At 31.8% G+C, this 22,031-nt stretch overlaps 7 protein-coding genes across 7 annotated transcripts; 4 read left to right on the top strand and 3 right to left on the bottom strand.

The window, feature by feature from the left end:
• Positions 1-90: 90 nt before the first annotated feature.
• FG386_000391 (uncharacterized protein) lies at positions 91-1,842 on the top strand (the record flags this gene model as incomplete). The annotated part of the gene is made up of 1 exon (XM_067339741.1): positions 91-1,842. One exon carries the CDS (start codon positions 91-93, stop codon positions 1,840-1,842), a length of 1,752 nt encoding a protein of 583 aa, XP_067196437.1.
• A 486-nt stretch (positions 1,843-2,328) lies between these two features.
• FG386_000390 (uncharacterized protein) lies at positions 2,329-3,972 on the top strand (the record flags this gene model as incomplete). Its single annotated transcript, XM_067339740.1, has 1 exon — positions 2,329-3,972. The coding sequence occupies one exon, from the start codon at positions 2,329-2,331 to the stop codon at positions 3,970-3,972; it is 1,644 nt and encodes a 547-aa protein (XP_067196436.1).
• Positions 3,973-4,244: 272 nt separating this feature from the next.
• FG386_000389 (uncharacterized protein) lies at positions 4,245-6,650 on the bottom strand (the record flags this gene model as incomplete). Its single annotated transcript, XM_067339739.1, has 1 exon — positions 4,245-6,650. One exon carries the CDS (start codon positions 6,648-6,650, stop codon positions 4,245-4,247), a length of 2,406 nt encoding a protein of 801 aa, XP_067196435.1.
• Positions 6,651-7,644: 994 nt separating this feature from the next.
• On the top strand, positions 7,645-8,907 carry FG386_000388 (signal peptide-containing protein; the record flags this gene model as incomplete). Its single annotated transcript, XM_067339738.1, has 1 exon — positions 7,645-8,907. The coding sequence occupies one exon, from the start codon at positions 7,645-7,647 to the stop codon at positions 8,905-8,907; it is 1,263 nt and encodes a 420-aa protein (XP_067196434.1).
• A 95-nt stretch (positions 8,908-9,002) lies between these two features.
• Positions 9,003-10,295, bottom strand: FG386_000383 (uncharacterized protein; the record flags this gene model as incomplete). Its single annotated transcript, XM_067339733.1, has 1 exon — positions 9,003-10,295. One exon carries the CDS (start codon positions 10,293-10,295, stop codon positions 9,003-9,005), a length of 1,293 nt encoding a protein of 430 aa, XP_067196429.1.
• A 713-nt stretch (positions 10,296-11,008) lies between these two features.
• On the top strand, positions 11,009-12,019 carry FG386_000371 (uncharacterized protein; the record flags this gene model as incomplete). Its single annotated transcript, XM_067339721.1, has 1 exon — positions 11,009-12,019. One exon carries the CDS (start codon positions 11,009-11,011, stop codon positions 12,017-12,019), a length of 1,011 nt encoding a protein of 336 aa, XP_067196417.1.
• Positions 12,020-19,247: 7,228 nt separating this feature from the next.
• On the bottom strand, positions 19,248-20,801 carry FG386_000360 (uncharacterized protein; the record flags this gene model as incomplete). Its single annotated transcript, XM_067339710.1, has 2 exons — positions 19,248-19,399; positions 20,774-20,801. The coding sequence occupies 2 exons, from the start codon at positions 20,799-20,801 to the stop codon at positions 19,248-19,250; spliced, it is 180 nt and encodes a 59-aa protein (XP_067196406.1).
• Between the last annotated feature and the right edge of the window lie 1,230 nt (positions 20,802-22,031).

The raw sequence follows: 22,031 nt of genomic DNA, 5'->3' as shown, positions 1-22,031 counted from the left end.
GTAGTCCTTGATATTGTTCCGAACTACCACAATCCTGAAATACCGTTGAAAATACTCAATAAGACCGTACCACTCCTATTTTGACTAGCTATGTCAGATCCCGTTTCTTCGTCCGATTCAATAAATCCTGATGATGTTTCAGAAATAAATAGAGCAATTGAAATGGACTTAAGTGCCTCCGGGCAGGACGCTAACGATTTGGCAGAAGTGAATGTGCCAGGGGAATCCACGGAGGCGCTTAGTTCGGAATTACAAGATCCAATAAATGGCGGAGCATCAATAGAAGATGAACAGCAAAATGTAGAAGCAGCAAATTCCGATTCAAGTGGTTCAAGAAGGCAGAGACAGAGAAATAATAGAGGAACAAGAAATGTCAGAAGGAGACAAACTAATGCTGAATTGAGAAATCTTGAATTTGAAATGAATTTACCGAGTACCGAAGTTCTTCGCAGTATGTCACTAAGAGGCATTTATTATGATCGTAGAAATCATGGTTGGCAGGTGAGAATTAGAAAAAGGCAGACAGAAGTATCAAGGTACTTTTCTGCGAAAAGATACGGCGTTGAGAAATCATATGAAATGGCTCTTAGATTTTATCAAGTCAATATTGTCGGGAGCAATTTATTTGGCGACCTGCCGTCTGTAGTAATACCTAAACTACCAGATCCAGAAGACGATCACCGATGTAGTGTTTGTATTGCTGAAGAGCCAAATCTCGATGTTATTGACTTGAGCATTGGTGCTCTAAAATTAAAGGAGAAAATGTCGAGTCTAAATAATATCTCTAATATTGCTAATGGTAACTCATCTCAGTGCCTAAATGGTGGTGATGTTATTAATTCCACTAAGGTTTTGAAGTCTCAAAACACTACTTCAAGCCTAACTAATTTAAGTCTATTGGTTTCACATCTAATTCCGAATGGTCTTGTAAACAACACAGTTCCTAGCCAACTCGTCCAAAGCAACCTCTTGTTAAACAATATGTACAATATGGCAAGTGCAGTTAGCTTCCAAAGTGGTACTATTCCGATACGGAACTTCGTAAATGATCCTTATGCAGCCTTATATGGCCGGGACTTTGTTTTGTCGTTAAATATTCCTTTTTCCTTTATTTCCCCCTATAGCCCCAACACTACTCCGGTTTATGTCAATGATCACCAGGAGTCTGTCAATGACAACATAATTAAAGCGCTTTCTAACGCTGAGAGCATTTGGAGAGGCTTATCCTTCGATAATCGCAATAATTGCTGGTACCTAAGAATTGACAGTGATACCATAAAACTTTTTAACGTAAAAGAGCACGGTCCCATTGACTCATTGGTGCTGGCCTTTCAACAGAAGTATTCTAATCTAGGTCTGAGTCTTTACAAATACTACATAAAAACCGTAATTGGTGGGAATGTTGCAATTTTACAAAAGTTCATGTCGATTTATGGCCTTTCGAAGACTACGGGCGACGAATCAATTCAAGATTCAGAACAACCCATCTCGAGACATTTCAAAGATATGTCAATAAGCGAGAGATTTAATTACTTTAACATCGATGACTTAGTGGTATTTATCAACATCTCAATTCAATTAGGATATCTGGTAAATAGTCTATTAATTTACAGGTCAACACAAACACTTCTACCTGGTAACAGTAGCACTTATCTTCAACAATTAAATTATCTACCTACAGTTCTAAACACAAACCAGTCAGCTAACAATGGTCCCAATATCTTTAATTGTCCAACAAATCAGAGTGGCATTTTGCTGAGCCCACACCTTTTTGGTCATCCCTTTTTTCAGAACAAAGACTCATCAGTGCCGCCTGAAAGTCAAAGTCCAAATCGTAAATAAAGTATTTATGGATGGTTTAGTTGAAATTTGTGTTTTGTTTCTGAAGTGTGACAACATTCGGTCATTTCTTCACCTTAGTGTTTGATTTAGGATTTTAGTTTGCTGTATTTTTGCCTATTCATATTGGAGGAAATATTTAGCTTTCTAAAAGGCTGTTATGTTAAATTTTCGAACCAATATAATAGTTAGATAGTTGAAAATAACTCTTGTTTGTACCTCACTTTTTATCCTTTTTAGCATGCCTCCATTCGGTGGTAACTTGTCGACATTACATATGGATATCGGCGCATATATGTCCCACCCTTTGACTTTTAGTGAGGGGTGAGTGTGTATGATACTAGAATATTATCTTTAATATAACTGTAATACATGCAAATGGATACTAATTTTTTATCTAGGTTTTTAGCATTACTAACAATTCTTATATGTTCGACATTACTTACGCACCATGCGTACGCATATATAACTCAAAAACACGATGAGAATATGGTAAATGTTATTGTGTCAGGTATAGAAACAAAAGGAAGACGTGGTTTAAAACTCATTAACGAAAAAAGCAAAAAGGCAGACAATAAGGAATCAAGTGGTGAATGTTTCAAATTTATTATGATACTAAGCGAGCATGAATTATCTACCGTAAATAATATATTTTTGGGACTAGACTCTTTTCGTCATTTTCACTGCATGTACTTCGTCGCAAGATACATATTGAAAAATAAGATAAATAACTATGACTTCATAAGGAATAATTGTCGTGATATGGGTTTAGTTCGAACGACTGACCAGAAATTCAGGTCGCTAGGATCAATTGAGCCCGAATTGCAAAGCAACAATACAATAAAAAGTGATTCTTTGGAAGATAATGATCACGAATTTGTTAATCATCTCCCTGTATATGAGTTACTCAGTGAGTCTGGGGACACAGAGCCACGTTGTTGTTCTTCAAAAAGCACATGTAGTACTGGATCTGAACCGAAAACGCTTTCTGATATATACGATTCATTTAAAGATGAAATAGGTTTTTTAGATGAAGCAGAATGTAAAGACGACTACTATGACTTTTCGGATAAAAAGGAAACGAAATACGAGGACATTAATTATGACTTTGGATGTATCGAAAAAAGTGAAATATTAAAAGAGTTAATGGAAGCAGTTAACAGAAATTCCTCAGATACTATTGAATATTCTGGATTAAGTGACGTTCCTGTTTCAAATGAGGATATAAAGAAAGCTCTTTCTGAAACTGAAAATAACATCGATTTGAAAAGAAAGAACATCAGAATGGGGAATAAAAAGTTAAACTCAGAAACAAGAGCTTTGATGGAAGTAGAGACTCCCGAGGCTATTTTAGACAATCTTTCGGTGAAAAATGTTGCTGATTTTGCAAAAAAATTGACAGGAGCAATAACAAAATCAAAAGAAACTAGAATCAGAAACTACTTTACTGAGGAATACAGGAGACAAATATTCAATGCACTAATTGAATTCCTTTATATTTATTCCACAATTGAAAAGGATTTCGAAAAAATCGACAAAAATTACGGGAAAAAGAGGGCTGAACTAAGGTCATTATTCAACATAAACTCTAATATTTACCTAATTAACAATGTGTTTGGGAAACTAATCGGTGAATATGACGATTCTGTTTCAAAAAAAGTATATTCCGCTCAGGACTGCACAAGGTTTTTTATGAGTGTTATTACTCCTATATCTAAACAGATTTTGCCTACTCAGAAGCTAGTTAGAAAGCTGAAATACACATGTGAATTCACATTCCCTTCACTAGACGATGAAAACCGAAAACGGGAATTTTTTGAGGAATATTTTGAAGAGGGAGAAGAAAGCGAACATTTTTACGATACTGCTGTAGCAAGATATTTAATCAATAAGAATTTCGAGTTTAAGAACTCCTCTGAAGTAATCGAAGAAAGCGTTAAAGCTATCATAGATAATAGGAGAGAAATTCCTATTGATCGACCAAATGAATGTTATAAAAAGTTAGGGGAAATTTTTTTGAGGGATAAAAGGTATGATCCGAGTCCGAAAAACGAGTTGAAACTAAGGAGAACATGTGCCAAAATATACGGTTTACTTGGTTTCCTCTCAGCTTCGAAAGAAATATATATTTGAAAGTCGTTTTTTTTTAACATTAGTTTTTCTAGTAACTTTTTTAATTGTTTTACTTCAAAAAACGCCCAAACTGACTGGGAGGGGATTCGAACCCCTGAATACAACAACCTGAATGTTGCGCCTTAGTCCACTCGGCCACCCAGCCTTTATTTGGCGTGCCCCTGTGGAGTCGCTCTATTGCCTTATTAGTTTGTTGTACAGGGACACCCCTGTTTGTGAGGAAACAGCTTGGAGGAAAAGAAAACACACTAGGCATCAATATAAAAAAGTTACTAACCATATAGGAACAGACTAATTCCAAAGAATTCAGCGCAAGATAATTTAAAAATGGGTTTTATAACATGCAAACTGATGTTTTCTCTATAAATGACTATGCTTTTTTGCGAAACCAAAGATTGGGTGCATGCCTGGTGGATATTGTATATTCGATGAGAGAATGAATAATTTAGAGCTCTAAGTGCGTTTTTTTGATCAATAAAAAGTTCTCTTGGCAAGTTTTTTCCTTCAATAAACCGGTTTACGGTTTCAACGAGCTTTATTCCTGTAAGCCACGAATAGTCCTGATTACTGAGTAAGTTATGAATAGGTTGTTCGAATATCATCGAACAAACCTTTTGTCCAAACTTGTAAGAATTAACACACAGACTGTTAATTGACTTTGTGATAGACACAACTGCGACAAATCTTGTACACAAGTCCGGTAAGTCAAGACTTTGTTTTTCAGTATAAAAGTCAAAAGAGTTTCCATAAGCGAATTCGTAATCGTGATTATGTGTAACTTCGGACTCCATAACTTCAAACGAATTCCTCAATCTGTTGAAGTGCTTTTTGTTTTGCGAATAAACGATATCTGAATACGATAAACTTCTATCAAAATATGAATGACCTCTTTCATTAGACAATTTGGCTGTTTCCCTTTTATTAATAGGAGCAAAACTCTCAATAAATGATTCTCTTCTCGCCGAGACCTCCACGGCACTTTCTGACTCCAAAAAAAATTGAAGAGACATCAACGCTGACAATATTTTCTTTTGTTTTTTCCTATAAAATCCTATTTCCTCATCAAAACCATCACCAATGTTCATCAATTGTGTCTTGTTCTTACGTTCTATGGAGTTGCGAACATCCTCAATCTTCAAAGAAATGAGCTTTAGCAACCTCGCCCTTCCCCCATAATTATCAATCAAACTTTCCGAAATTCCCCAAATTAAAGTTTTGTCCTTTTCAGGTGAACCATCGTTAAAAATTGACAAGTTTCTATCAAGATCACTCATTTCCTCAGCATTCAAATGTCTCACAACTGGACAAATAAATTGTGTAGAAAGGCACTTTAAATCAGACACTGTTGCAATATTATCCTTTTTAAATAAATTCGCAGTACTCAAGATTTTCCTGTTCACAAAGTTGTCAAAGGCTTTTTTCTTTTTTTCTGCTATATCTCTACTCTTGCCTTCAAAATTGTTATTCTCAGTAATATCATTAAGATTCGCTTCAAAATATCTTTCCTTTTTGCAATTATAGGCAGATTCACCGTCAACACCAAAAAAACGGGAATTGTCTTCATTTACAAGCCTTAAATCAGTTCCGTTATTTGAGTTCAAAATTGCAGAAACTGGGATTCTGCCCTCGGTAATTATTGTAGAATTACCTGGATTTGCAAAAGTATAGTTCTTCTGTTCCAAGTAATTTTCATCGCCTAAAAAATCATCGAATACATCTAAAGATACGTTGAAAAACCTAATTTTATCATTATTATTGTCAAAATCAACGTGAATTCTGTGTTTCAACGTGGAATGATCACCTTCACCGTCATCATTTGCACTTCTTTCTTGTTCTAATAATAAACGATTGAACTTGTAAATAATTGTTTTAAATGGATATATTACAACTAAGTTGTCTGGAAGATAGTCACTGCCACTATTTTTGAAAACAGGAATCAATTTTAAAATAGAGATTTTAAATGACTTGTCAAAGTCTCCAAGTAAAAACTTATATAGGCTTTTGTAAATATTTAACAACTTCGACAATCTTGAGATTTTTTTGGCTAAGGCATCTGACGATGAATTCTTTAACTTAAAAAGATATACGGCCTTAATTATCTCGTCTTCAATTATCAGTTTATGGAGAATCATAACTATTTCAATAATTTTGCTTTGAATATCATTTCTCTTTTCAAGAAGTTTTACTAGCCTTCTTACTAAAGGTGCACCACCTAGATTCAAATATTTTTCGTATCTACTGAAGTTATGTTCGATACTATTTATATCAAATTTGTCAATGTCATCCAAAACATAATTAGAGTCAATAGCAAGTAGGTCATAAGTAACTAGTTTCCATTCATCATCAATATCATTGCAAATTTCGTTAGAATCACTTAAAAACTCTTTAATACGGTTACCACTGTCGTTTATAACATTTTTAATGGTACGTTGATACTCTTTGAAGCTTGAAGGCATAACAACTTGTTCAAATTCATTCTCAAAAATTTTGAAAAGTTCTGCAGTTAACTCCTCAAGGTGTGAATTAATGAAACCTTCACTAACATACTCTGCACCATGAATATTAAATTTTTTGATAAATTCATCAGCTGCTAATTTTGTCAACGGATTTGCCTCCACAAAGGTCAAATAAACATTCAAACCGAAAATCAGGGTAAAGTGAAGTGGAAAAAAACGCATTATTCGCTAGCTGTAGAATGCAATTCCTTTGCATTAAACTTTATCTTAATGCATTTATTCTGAGTTTCCACGAATGAAAAATAACGAGCAAATGTCACGACCATGTCATATTTTATCTATCTTTTGGCGGGAAATGTCGAGACAGCATTCCTACTTGTACCAAAAAAATTGATAGAGGTAAACTACTTTATGAGTGTGTAAATTAACTACAGGTGGAGACAGTTTCAATTTTGACATTCTGTTTCTTACACGTTTTCCGTGTATTTTGATTCTCCAGACTCAAAATCACCTACTTATACAGGCTAATCTGCCTTTTCTTCTCATTTTCGAGTGCACGGTGTTTTGCATCTTAAATACTCCATTTTGGACTTTTTCTTGTCAAAAACACTAATATCCAGTATTTAAAATACGCTAGTTGACAATTTTGTGTTTTTTGCGTTAATTAATTCCTAAATCATATTTTAAGTCGTTACTGTCCTTTTTTTTCTGCCAACCATCTAGTGGAACGAAGCCACAAAAATCCAACGACTAGCTCGCTAATTAGAAATATCATGTGTTTTATACAACATATGTGGAAAAACTTACTTAAGTACTCAGTAACAATGAAAGGAACTATATTTAACTTAGAAAAATGTGTTGTTTTTTGCTACATACAATTAATTTAAATAAAAAATGCTAAATTTAACTAATTCATCAGCGCTATAAAGAAATAGATAAATTATTGAAATCACAGTTTTGCACTTAAAAGAGTTATTTTGGGTTTGCAATTTCTAGATCCCATTTAAATGCGCGCAACTCCTTCTCTGTAATGACAACTTAAAAACACTTCGCGAATATAAATAATTTTAAATAAAAAGATTCGTTTGTAATACTTTGCTATTATAAACTAAAACTTAATGATGATTATTCTAATAAAATCAGGAATATGATTTTTTTAAAGCATGTCTTACTTTTGTTTTATTTGATTTTGTGGGGAAAACTTTCTGTAATTGAGATGGCTGAAAGCAATGGCAATGAAAGTTACAATGAAGGAGGTTTTTATGAATATGAAACTGAAAATAAGAATATTAACATAAAAGAGAACTCTATTTCAAAGAATCCAGAACAACAAACTCAAATTCAGGAATTACAATTCCCTCAAGACCAAGTTGACAAAGGGGGTGAAGTCATGGAACCTGGGACCGAAGATGAAAAACAGACATTAGGTCCCATAAAACAAGCATTATACGATGGCGTTAAACTAAAGTACATATACAGGCAGTCGGAAGATTTAAAAATAAAACCTACCTCTCAAACTGGCGTAAAGATTCATAGATTCGGGGAACCTGCTCCTTTAATTAGGGAAGAGGAAATTATGTTGTATGAAAATCCGACAACAGAATCGCTTCTTTTGGCTCCAAACCCACTAATGAAACCTGAAATTCAATTCCAAACTATTAGAAGGATTTGTAATTCTCACTACAAAGGTTTGCCGAAGGCACATCAGGTTGAAAGGCCCCACGTAAATTGGTGTAAAATGATTTCAGTAAATGATCCTGAAGTCATGATAAAAGTTAATACTTTTCACAAGTTGATCCAATTGGATTTAATTAGCATTCTCGGAGGAATTGGTGAAGGTGGATCTTCTAGTATCCATGGTATTTCCGGTTTAAAATCTGGATCTGGTTGGAATCAACAAAATATATGCGAGGGTTTTTTCTTGTTGAGAACATATCGTGGAGTCGGAGATTGTGAAAGAGTTTTTATCGATCTTTTGGGGAGATTCCACGGACAGTGGAGTTTATTTTTCAAATTATTCAGACAAAAGTTTCGCGATATTTGTGAAAATGTTGGTTTTAGTAAAGGTTTATGGGATGTCAATAATGACAGAGCATATTCGCAGTATACAGTATTGAAATCTTCAAAGAAACCTCTTAAATTAGAAGCAACAAAATATAAAAAGGAGTTCATAAATAGTTTAAGAACCCGTCCAGGAATTTGTAGTTTATTGAATCAAACCCAAAAGGAAAGAGCTCAAGCACTTAAAGCCGCTGTTGACAGCATTGTTCAGATAAGATACGTTACTCAAAGACTTTGTTTGGCAGATTATTGTGATATTATTCTCGGAAAACAAACAGTTATAGAATGTGCAGAAGCACTAACTACATTCTTCAAGATAAAATCAGAAACTTATTTCGATACTACTGAGAGATATAAACCTATTAAACATCTACTGATAAAAGCTTGTAGCGAAGCTTTGTTTGAAGAAAAAGACTAGGGAAATGTTTAGTTGTTTTTATCGACGAAAAAAATATTAGTATTAATATAAGGTATATAAAATTTTATAGCATATTATTCCTCTATTATTGTCTTTCAATTAAAGGAACCAAAATCTGACTCAAGAACAACACTCGAACTTAATCCTTCAATATCGGTAATATGGTCTGCTTTAATTGCTTTGACTTCGTTATTTTCTTGTCGTTTATGTTTTGATAATCTGTGATCTTTTGAAACTATTTTAACACTCTCCAATTCCTTTTTTTCTTCCTCCTGTTTTCTCCTTTCTTCTTCCCGTATTTTTTCCTCCTCTTTTTTTGTTTCATCTTCTTTTTCTTTGTCAGGAGTCTCAGATTCTGACGTTTCCTCATCAAAAATCACGTTATCTTGAATTTTAATTGCGTGTTTCTGGGTTGGACCTTTATCTCCAGAATTTTCAGACCCATCCCCTTTATTGTCATTATCCTCAAAAAATTCAGAAATAAGACCGATGTTCTCAGATTCCTCAGCTTGAGATTCCAAGTCTCCTTTATCTGACAAGCTGGCCATTTGTGGAAGTTGCACAGTACTTCCGTCGTAATTCGCCTCCTGAATAGATACCTGCGCTAAATATCTTAATTTTGGTATGCTTTTACCTAAATCTGATTGGTCAAGCAAAGATGTGTGTGTCTCATCTGTTAATGGATTGTGAACACTATTTGGGTTTGAGGAGACGTCACAAGAAATCCTCAAAAACTCTTCGCCAGTGTTTACAAGACCCGGTTTACAAAGAATAATAATACCTGAACACCTGGCACGTGATTTAATTGCAACTCTCCCAACATTCCTTGCAGGTTTTGATAAGTGACCAATCTCCTGTCCCTCTTTAATGTACGCTCCTTCCTTTATATAGTGTCTTGGTGTGAAAGTTAAATCATTTCCAACTGCAATATACCATTTAAACCTATCTTTTGTAATTGGTTTGTGTTCTCTCGCATCACACAAAACTCCCAAAAACTTATCACCTTTCATTAAGGAAACTTGTACATTAGGATAATAGAAAATTATTCCAAAACATGGAGAAACTAATTCCTCGGCCAAAAGCAGACCTGGCTCGTAAATCCATATTACGCCTATTGAAGAGTTGAGTGCAACTTTTTTTCCCAATTCTATCCCCTTTTGTGGTGTAAACTTCATGTGATCCTTCTTCGATCTAAACCATCTTTTGTTTCCTTTAACAAAATTGCTGTCTTTTCTTGCATCAGTATCGATCTCAATATCCTTTACATCCCCTATGTAACCTGTATTTGTGTCTCCGTGATTTTCTACTATTTCAGAAAAAATATCACCACAAAACACGGTTATTGCCATTGAATACAAAATAAAACATAACAACACAAATTTCTGCATCTATATACAACAAATTCTGTAATATTCAAGAAAAGCTATTTTTATAAATAATTGATAAATCTACATGTACATTAAATATTTGTGTGTTATCAAAGTAAGGATACTTTTTTTCGAGTCATTTTTGTCATTTTATTTAAAAATATGTTCATTAAGAACATATTATTTATGGGTAACGATTAAATATATACGTTCACTACATATTATTTAAATCTAAAATATTTAATTCATGAATCCTTAATGCAGCCCCCACACACCCATTTACCGCCATAATGTTGACATTAAAATAATAGAATTGGAATAAGAATAATCTACTATTACGTTAAAAGGATTATTCAGCATATAAGTTTAAAAAATTTGTTTAGTTATTTTTCGCATTTTTACCCTATTTAATTATCGTAAAATTTTTGTATATTACAAAATTTTTTTTTACACACAATTCTCCATGTACGTGTGAACACGTCTAGATTAGTGTATATAAAAAAGGAGTGGGTATAAGCAAAATTAATAGAATAGGTTAAATACAAATGATGTAATCACATGAAATTTGACAAAAATACTAATTTATTTAATTCTTAAGTTAGGGACCTTTATAGATTTTTTTTGCTGATGTTTCATTTTGAAATACATATTTCTTTTTTTTTCTACTGATATATAAATAACTTGAAAATTTTTTTTAAAGATATAACTATACTGAAGAAATAGGTATATTCAATATGGTTTCACAAAAAAAATCTCTTAAAGAATGCTGTGAAATATTAAACATAGACATTTCGAACTCAAGAAATGAGAATGAAATAAAAAGAGCCTATCATAAACTAGCAATAAAGTGGCATCCAGATAAAAATATTGGAAAGGAGAAGAACTTATGCGAAGCAAAGTTTAAAGATTTAGTCGAAGCATATGATATTTTAACCGACCCGGTTAAAAGAAGTCAGGCAGAATATGAATCAAGAAAAAAAGAACTGTTTACAAAAGGATTTGTGACAGTTGCAAGGACAACAAAATTCGACGGTTCACTTTTTGGTGGTGGTGCGAAGTTTGCAAGACAAGGAACGAATCCTGGTTTAATTCAGATATCTCAAAAAAGTAGGAATTTCTATAATAGCTCACAAAATACTGGTAGAAATAGAAAAGTTAGTACAGATTCAGGTGTTGAAAACTATTCTCAAATATCTGAAAAGCTTTTTACTGGGATAAACACAATATACGAAACTGTAACTAATGTTATTAATGGAAATGAGTCTTCTGTAAATGCAGCAACCTCCAAAATAATTGATATAAAAAACGCGATACTTAATATGAACATACTTAAAAAGGTTACTGCTGATAAACAAGGCACTGAAGTTGATAATCCGTCTGATAAGGAGGGTTCCACAGTTAGCTGCGGAAGCGAAATATGGGAAGAACAGGAAAGTTCAGTGGAAAGCGAAGTAAATGTTCCATATCTATCATCAAATAATCAAAACCTACCGGATTACAGATTAAATAAGATATCTAACCTGAATATCCCCGACTACAGAACACCAAATTATATTAATCGTCAGACGGTTTGCAGTGGTTCCGATGGACCACATATGTTTGGAAATATAAGAAGTAGTTTCAATGCAGCTTCTTTAGTAAATAATGGTGGTAAAAATGTCAACAATAGTTTTGAAAAAATACATGTGAGACATGCACAAAAAAAGGTAGTCGAGAGTAAAAATTTTTCAGAAGAGATTAAATAACTATATAGGTAAAAAGCAGAAAGTTTAATTAATTTGAAATCAATTTAAAATCTCCAGTGATTTCTTTTTCCAATAAGTCGTGTAGATCTTCTAAATTCGGAAAATTATTAGTCCCATAACATTATTTGAATTATTACATGTCCGCTATAATTGATTGTTTTGAATATGGTTTAAAAAGATTTTTTTTGAATTTAGATGATTACCAAAATAATCTTAACGCTATTTCCAAGTATGTATCATGGATCGATATTAATAACATGAATTGCCTTAATTTATTAATTTTGTTGGTATTTACCAGTTTTATACCATTATATATAATAAGATATTTTTTTTGTTGTATAATTAATAATTTGGAGTCTTTCAATACTTTAAATAGTAAATCTTTAAAATTTAGTGTGTAGATTGTTATTTTGCTACCAAACAAAACACTACAAATGTACTTTACCCCCTAACCCATCCCCGTACATTTTTATGATGAAATTAAATTATAAAGGGTTCATTTCCTGTTTTAGAATTCAAGTTTTATGTTAAATTAGTTTTCTATTTTCGAGTCGAATTATGTAAATTACAGAGTTTTGTTTTGTTTACCATGTCCCATGCCAATTAAATTTGAGATATAATTAATCCATTTTTTATTTGTCTAACTTTGAATCTTTCTTTTTTGCTTTGGATTTGACTTTTATTGCGACAAATAAATAATCAAAATGATTTAATCGTATATTTCTTAAATAGATTTTTAAAATTCTTCAGGCTTTATTAAATTTTTATAAAAGAGAGTTTAGTACTACATATAAAAATTTTTGTTGTTATTGTTAGTCCCAAATTCCATTTATTTATTCCATATTTATCCTGTGAACCCTTTGTAACTTAGTTACTCTTATTTTTGAGGTAAAATTGATAATACCATACTTGAATTCATTTGTATAAAAAATTTACGCTTGTTATATTCCAAAATAAATTGGTTACTCTTTTAATGATATCCTATGTTATTCCATATTAAATAAACAAATTTACCTTCTTTCAGTATAAAACACTACTTTAAATTTCAATATAAAATTACTAGTTTATCTTTTTTCAACAATCCCATATTTATCAATAATTTATTTTGTATTTTCTTCTAATTTTAAATTTTATAAAAAAATATTCCATATAAATATTTAATTTAAAGTCTTTTATATTTCTGATATTCTTGATAATACACTAATTGAATGCATTAATCCTTGACTCTAAGCATCTTCAATAAATTCCTTTTATTTAAATTTTATAGAATAATTAATTTACTTGCTTCAAAGTGTTCTTAATTAAATAATTCGTGATCCTCATTTTTAGTTAAATCCCTTTTTTCATTAAAGTCCTTTTGATAACGATTGAAATTAAACATTCAACTTTCTACCAAAAACTAGTTTAAAAAATCTCTTCCTTAAATAGAAAAGAAAACTTATTTACTGTTGAATAAAAAACTTAAGTATAAAATAAAAACGATTAACTTACAATTCTCCCAAATTTACAAATATTTCAGTAAACAAGGAATATTTTTCCTTTAGGAACAGTTTGAAAAGGGCCTGAATATATAAGTGTAGCAAAAAAGTTAATGAGTTTTGATAATAAACTTACAGTTTTTTGCTTTATATATTAAGTTAATTTACCTTGAATATACGACCTGAAACATTAAATTAAAAATTAAATCAAAACTTACTATTTTTGATATTTAATAGATATATTTTAACAATTAATAAAAATTTAAAAAACAAAGTTTATAAGAACCTGAATAACAAAAAAAATTATTGACGTTAATTAATTTATGCAAGTTTTACCATTAAAATCACCGTATTTCTATGTTTCCTTTAAAATTGTTAATTTAAAATATTAATAACCAAATTTACAGTAAACATTCCTTCAAAAGTTAACGTAAAAATTAACAGAATATCCATAAAATTTAGACCCTATAAACTCGAATTTGTAGTACAATATTTGCTTTTTGTGTTATATTATTAAGGAAAAAAGGCGAATACCACCCATATCTAATGATTATATATACCACTTTCGTCATAAACAAAACGATTAAAAAATTCTGAACTTACTGTGTAAATAACCAAAAAAGTATATTTCAAACAAATAAATTAAATAAACTTTTGATATATTAAATTCCATTGAAAACTAGTCTTTATCTGTAAATAATTACTTTGAAAACACTATCATTGCAAAAATGTACATACTTGTGAAAAGAATATAATGTTTTTAAAAACCTAAAAAAAAGCTGAATTGAATAAAGTAATGTCATAGTGAATTTTTAAAATACCAGTAATTAACATTCTCGAATAATTGTTTTTTTTTTTCAAAAAAACTAAACCAATTATTTGATGTAAACATTACCATATAATATCAAGTATTTAACTAGAATGTACATTTTGTAAAATTTACATTTATATTATAATAAGAAAACTTGGAGTTTTATTTTATTATATTTCAATGAAAAAATTCTAAGTTCCAGACCATTATAATGAAATATCTATGCATAAGTTTATTTATTAGATAACTATTGATATAAAAATCTGAGACACAATAACAAAATGTACAAACTTTAACTGTATTAATCTTGAATAATATTAATACCAGAAATTTGACTTAATATGTAAATAAATCTTGTGAAAGTAATACAAGAATGCAAATCGTGTCCAATAATTTGTATGAAAAAATGTAGTTTACTGAATAAAACAAAATACTAAGTTTCATTTGACATCAAAACTTTAAAAACAACCCAAAATAGTCTTTGAACTTTAATGATAACATTAGTTAAATATTTTTTTCGAAGCATTGTATATTAAAAATATAAATGAAATTTGTATTTATTGATTTTAACAAAATAAAAAATTTTTTAATACCAGTTACCAAAAAATATAAACATACTTGAGTTTTTTTTTCCAAATTTGCATATAAAAATACCAACAAATTCTCTGGACAAGTTGATTCACAACAAAATGTAATGATTTATATAGCTTTAATCCTTGATACCATTAATATCATTGATTAATTTTAACTAACACAAAATAACAATGGCTAAAATGCTATTAAAAATAAGGGAATATAAATAAATAGTCTTTTTTTTTGAAATGTTAGTAACCACTAAATATAGTTTGTTTTTAACTTACCTAACTTTAATGTAGTAAAAACAACAAATTCTTGGGACAACTTTGGTTATTAAAAAAATATAAAAGAATAATTTTTACAGGACCTGAAATAGTTAATAAAAAGAATATTTTTATTATGATTAAATTAAAAGAGTAGATTAAATTAAACTTACGAAAATTGGATTTATTGGCATAATACACTCTCTGGAGAACACAGATACCTTTGTCTTGCAGAGCTTGAATATAATAAATTCAAATATATTCGGATAATTTAAATACCACAAAATTTAAGTATATTTAACTTTACTGAACTTTAAAATTAAAAGTAAAAACTTTCGGAATTACGAGTCACCAGGAAATGTAAACGACCTTGAATCGCGGAACATTAATGTAACAAAACCAAACAAAATATGTGAATAATATTATCAACCACGTAATGCAAATGGATTAATCAATTTAAGTTACACATTTAGATACAATTGCGTAAGAGATTCTTTGGAATATTTATTCCACAAAATAAAAACGGCTCTCAGTTACGGAGTTTGTATATTAGAATACCAAAAATTCTTCTAATGTTGGTTTAGCACAAAAAATGAGTGTTTTTGAAATTTAAATGCTGTTAAAGAGGTATAATCTTTGAATGTTATTATATTTCAAAATAATACATAAAATTGAATTTACAGGATTGGGTTTAATAGGGATCAATAATTTTTAAATAAATACCACAAAATATAGTCCAGTTTGGTCTCGAGTACTTTAATAATGTAAAAATGAATCATAATAACATTTTTAGAGTAAAATCTTCAAAATTTGGCTCATTATAAACATATATGAAAATAACCGAAAAAACCATATATAACCAAAAAATATAACCGAATTTACATTCTTTTGGTTTGAACAATGTGATTAAAAAACTTTTAGGATGAAGTTAAAATCAAGGAATATGAAAGAATTGATTCTCGTTGAACTTAAATATAGCTAAAACCAATATAAATCTCACAGTATAATTACCACAAAAATAAAGGGACAAAAACGTTGAAGCCTGTATTAAATAATACCAAAAAAATACCAAGAGGACTGTTTTTATAATTTTATTTACAACAAAGTATAAAGGGTTTAAACTTTTGTAATTTGAGAGTAATGAATACCAACAAAATCTGAAAAAAAAGTGTAAATTTCCACCAAGTATAAAGAATTTAAAATTTTTAAATTTGAACAATGAAAGAGTCAAAATATTTTAAACGATGTAATTACCACAAAATATAAGAGGATTTTGAATCTTTGAGATTTTGTTTGGTCGGAATACCAAAAGAAAAGGAATTCTGAAAAACATCAATAACCACAAATTAGGGATGAATAAAACTTTTGAGAAAATTGTTGAAATAATTCCATGAAAAAAAAAATATCTGAAGAATAATGGGAAAAGCAATAATGAATTTGTTGTTGAAACTTTAATTAAATACCAAAAAGCAGTATCTGAAGAAATCATGAAGATTAAACAATGTGGAGGAATTGGGCTTTTTTAGACTTGAATATAATAATGACAAAAAATCACTCGAGTAATACTAATAACCACAATATATAAAACAAACAAACTTTCAGAGCTCGGATTGGTTAAGTTCCAAAATGAAATAATTTAACGGTTTAGGTTACTCAAAATGGAAATAATAAACTTATTGAAACTTGAAAAAAAATTATTCCAAAAGTTGGGTCTTTATAGACGATAAATACCACAAAATATAAAAATAGAGCTTTTCAAGTCAAAAAAAAGTGCTGAAGAACGATAAATACCACAAAATATAAAGTAACTCGATTCATTTAATAACTTGGGAGATAATATAAAAGGTTGTTTGAATGCTAATAACCACAAAATAATAAGGACTTTGGTTTTACGGAACTTGAGTTATGCGGATACCAAACATATTTTGAACAATATTACCACAAAATATCAGGGTTAATTTTAAGTGGAAACTTTAGATGTTTTGAAGCTGAAGTTAGTAAAGTGAAACACGGAATTCAATTACGGGATTTCCAGAAAAAAGGAGCAATAACTTCCAAACTTTGAATATCCAGTTGGGGATTAAGAGTTTTCAGAGCAAAAAATATAGCTTGACGTGATTTATTCCTTATTCTTGAAATTGTTAGTCCCATTTAATTGAGTGCTGTATCATAAAAATTAAATATGTTGATATTTATTTAGTGTATTTCAATATTTCAATGATATTAAATGCATAAATAATTGTCCTGAGTAAATAAATTTTAAATAGAAGTTCTTAAATTATTATTTGAACAAAAATTCAAATTATAATTAAGAATTAGTGAATTAGTATTAATCTGATACAAATATCCATTATATCTCTTTTTTTTTGAATTAAGTAATAATATTTTTTATAATTAAATGCAAATATGAATTATTAATCAAATTTTTACCTTGTGGGGTATCTAACAATACGTTTTATATAATATATTTTATACATTAATTAATATCTTGTGGAACACACAAATTAAAGTTAATATTGGCGGCCAAATATCCATTAAATAAAGAAAAGCACATTTATTATAAACGGTTAGAACTTGCTTAAGATTTAACAACACACAAGTTGGTAAACGAAACAGTGGTTTTGTTTTTGATTATTTTTCTCAGCTTTGAATAAATCACTATTTCTGCTTTATTTTTGCTCTGTCTTGATTTTTGGTACTCAAGATGCACAACTCTCTCACAGTTTTTTGGGAAAGATTGAAAACATTTTCCACCCCAACTGCAACCCAGCAACATGATAAAACAAAGTATGTATTGCTTGGCGTGATAAACATGATTCTTTTTGGAATTGGAATGATAATAATCGGAATTTTAAATAATGATGCCTCAGATATCATCACTGGCATATTGCAACTAATTTTACCTTTTGTAGGTTGGCTCTGGGCCATCGTTTGGGGTGTTGCCATAATATACAGAAACCTATGATTTCACTTTTTTTTTGAAAGGGAAAATGAAATTAAATTATCAACATTTGGGAGTCCCATCTAGTTCAGAAAGATCTTGAATATTTTATGAATGCTGGATTCATTATTTAGCTGAATTAAACTTACCAAAAAGAAAAAAAAAAATCAAGTAAAAAAGAAAAAACAGATAAATAAAATCAAACAATATTGAACAAATAAATTTTCACAAACTGATTTCAATTTGCTTAACCTTCAAAAAATAGATACATTTATGATAATTCGAGCATCAAATCCAATATCTTTAAACTAATTCACGAGGTTTATAGTGCGTAATAACATATTGGATCTTAATATCTATGAATCGTTTTAATGTGTATTAATAATTTAAGTTAATCGAAAGATTAGGTAGATTGGATATAGTTACGTTAGTTTGAAATTTTAATAATTTGTGGAACATTTCTGCCATACCCATTCTTGGAGAACTATCGACATTGGTCTTTGTTAGTTTGTCAATTTGTTAATATCTCAAGATCAACTATAGTAGTATTGTGAATCATAAAGTTGAAAATGGTCCTAATAATATTTTTCATTTTTCTCGAAGATACAAGAAATGTTCAAATTCAAAGCAACTTCCCTCCACCACAGGAAGAAGATAACAACACGGAGTAGGAAAAGAAGAGAGCACAAAAGAGATTCAATTTTTTGATTTCACATTGCTTAAAATGGATTTCTCCCATTTTTTTAGAAATTTCAAATAAGGGGAGCTACTGTTTAATGTATCGTCCTAGCACAACACCCCCTGCGCGATCATGAGTAGAAAAGCAAAAAAAAAAAATTTTCTGGGAAATAGGCGAGGGTTATTAATGCTTGAATAGTAGTAGATTGTGTTTAACTTTTTCCTTTCATGCTTTTTTATCTATTTTTTTGCGGGACTATCCGATGTATGAATGCTGTACCTGTATATTGCGCTCGGGGTAAGACGCAGAGACATAATTTCATGTTCGAGGCATTGAGACGTATCTATATGTATGTAAGATAATAGTTAGGTACTGATAAAACAAATACTTAATGACTCGTTTTAAGTATACGTTATTAGACAGTCTATCTGGATAGTATTAGTCAACGCATTTGCAATAGCATTACCTGGAAGATAAAAGTCACTTCTCCGATTCTGTGCCAAATTTAGCCCTGAAAATCGAGGTTGGGTATAAACTTAAAGATTCTTTATTTTTAGCCTTTGAATTATCAATCAATGGCTTAGAGTTGCTCCCAACAAGTAAAGAGTCATTTATACCGTACGGTATAATGTCTTTGATTTCATAAATCGGGATTTACGAGAGAGGCGAAGTGTTCTTGATATCGGACTTATGAAAACAGACGTAACATCCAAGATTTGAGCGTTTACACCAAGAGCGCAGTTAATGCAACTAATGCGATTGATTGTATATATAGAATATGTTAAAGCCTTTCATTGACAAACTGTCCCGTTAATTTATCTGTGGTGCAGCATCAAGGAGTAATCCTCGAAGCAGGGAAGCAGTTTATTCTATGTATATAACTTCTTCATTTGTAAGTGCATAGTTTAGAGGTTTTATGTACCTACATCGACTGAAGGGTGTAATCGGAGGAGTCCGATTTTTACGGCCGAGTCTGCACATGACCTTTAATACAATTATATCTAATGGTTCGTTCCGGACTCTTATTTATATATGTATTATCAACAAAAAAACTTTCTAAAGGTTATATTTGCGAGACACTCGCGGATCTTGCCGTAATAATCGTGGGGTTTAAAGTTGAATAGTCACATTTTCATACGACAATTATAGTTTCTGGACGTTTCATGGTTATTGCTACAAGTTTCAAGGGACTACCTGGAAATCTCAGGTTCTCAGGTTCTCGGGTTCACGGATCCGAGCGCCTTTCGTTCTGTTTTCATGGAGAGGTAGAAACTATGAGGAGAGAATAGGATAGTGATGAGGAGTAATCACGAGTATAAGACAGTGAGCAGAGATGTGACGATATGTGATGTGCATACATTGCATGTCTAGAAATAACAATTATGTAGTGACAAAGCACAAGCTTGCTTTTGAAGAGACAGAGTACAAGAAAACTACGGAGATTGGAACGAGAATACATACTAGACCCGAATACGAGACAGTGCAAGGAGAATTTAGTGGCGGGAGACACATGTAGAAAAGCGGAGATATATACAAGTGGATCGAATACGGTAAATATACACATCTGAGTTAGCAGAGACGCATGTGAACTCGGATATCATTTGAAGCCGCTGAAATATAATTTAACACACGCTTGCGTGATGCTCGGTTGTATAGTAGTATAAAGGATTGAAAGAATTGTAATCTGGTTTAGTGCTTACCCCGAAATATCGAGACCTTTCGCACGAGTCTCCAATCCCCCTTTTCAAGATCATTTTGCCTCCCAGTGTGCAATGTTTCGACAGGGTATCACGAAGGGAGGTGATTTGTTATAATATACAAGAGCAAGCGGCGATGTCATAACAAACCACGTTGCAAATCCTCTGCACACTGTTCATTGTTTACGAAGCTTATCTATCTTGTAAGCGCTGATGGTGTCAAGGGTACCAGGATACGTTCTCGTGTTTTTTTATTACACAAGTCGGACAAATACCACAATGCGATAGATGTCAGACTGATTATTTTACGAGAATATCTCTGTGACTTTTTGTTCATTGGAGGCGACGCACGCATAGAAAGTTTTTACAGTCCAGAAGCAATCATAGGTGACTATATTAAGGACAGTCATTTGAACAACGAAGCATGACACGGTGGCTGTTGTGGGTAACAATGGGGACCGACACTCCATCCGTTTGTCTTCTGGGCGTGATGGACAGTATAAGTTGTCGGAGGGTTTATACAGAAGAGGGGGGTCTACGTGGGGAAAAATTGTCTCTTAGAGACTGAAAAAGAAAAAAAAAGAATAAAAAAAAAAAATAAAAAAAAAGCAAAAAAGTGAAAAAGAAAAAAAAAGGAAAAAATGAAAAAGAAAAAAAAAGAAAAAAAAAATGAAAAAGAAAAAAAAAGGAAAAAAATAAAAAATAAAAAAAAAAGAGGCGGAAGGAGGGTGGTTAAGGTAGGAACGGACCTGGTCCGACACGATTCATTTTGCGGACCGGGACAAACAAGCCTTCCCCTGTATATACAGGTGACGGCGAGTCCCCGGGTGCCTCCCGGGGAACCAAATCACAACCTCCTGGGGTTCCAGAGAGACAAAACTCTGGGATCCTGGGCTCCAAAACATACAGGGACCTTAAGGGACCACTCCCCTGGGGTTCCAGAGAGATAAAACTCTGGGATCCTGGGCTCCAAAACATACAGGGACCTTAAGGGACCACTCCCCTGGGGTTCCAGAGAGATAAAACTCTGGGATCCTGGGCTCCAAAACATACAGGGACCTTAAGGGACCACTCCCTGGGGTTCCAGAGAGATAAAACTCTGGGATCCTGGGCTCCAAAACATACAGGGACCTTAAGGGACCGCTCCCTGGGGTTCCAGAGAGATAAAACTCTGGGATCCTGGGCTCCAAAACATATAGGGACCTTAAGGGACCACTCCCTGGGGTTCCAGAGAGATAAAACTCTGGGATCCTGGGCTCCAAAACATATAGGGACCTCAAGGGACCACTCCCCTGGGGTTCCAGAGAGATAAAACTCTGGGATCCTGGGCTCCAAAACATATAGGGACCTTATGGGACCACTCCCCTGGGGCTCCAGAGAGATAAAACTTTGGAATTCCGGGCTCCAAAACACCAGGAGACCATGTGGGATGAAGTCCACTGAAGTCCCAGAGACATAAGACACCCGAGGCTCCGGGAACAACACATTTAAAAAAGGTTTACAAGAGCAGGAAGAGTAATATTATAGAGGGAAAAACGCTCGGCATTTTAAGAAACAAGGCATCTAA

Source organism: Cryptosporidium ryanae (genome assembly GCF_009792415.1).
Source record: "Cryptosporidium ryanae isolate 45019 chromosome Unknown contig_13, whole genome shotgun sequence".
Lineage (NCBI taxonomy): Eukaryota > Apicomplexa > Conoidasida > Eucoccidiorida > Cryptosporidiidae > Cryptosporidium > Cryptosporidium ryanae.
Note: the sequence above shows the minus strand (reverse complement) of the source record. Positions and strands in the feature narration are given on the sequence as shown.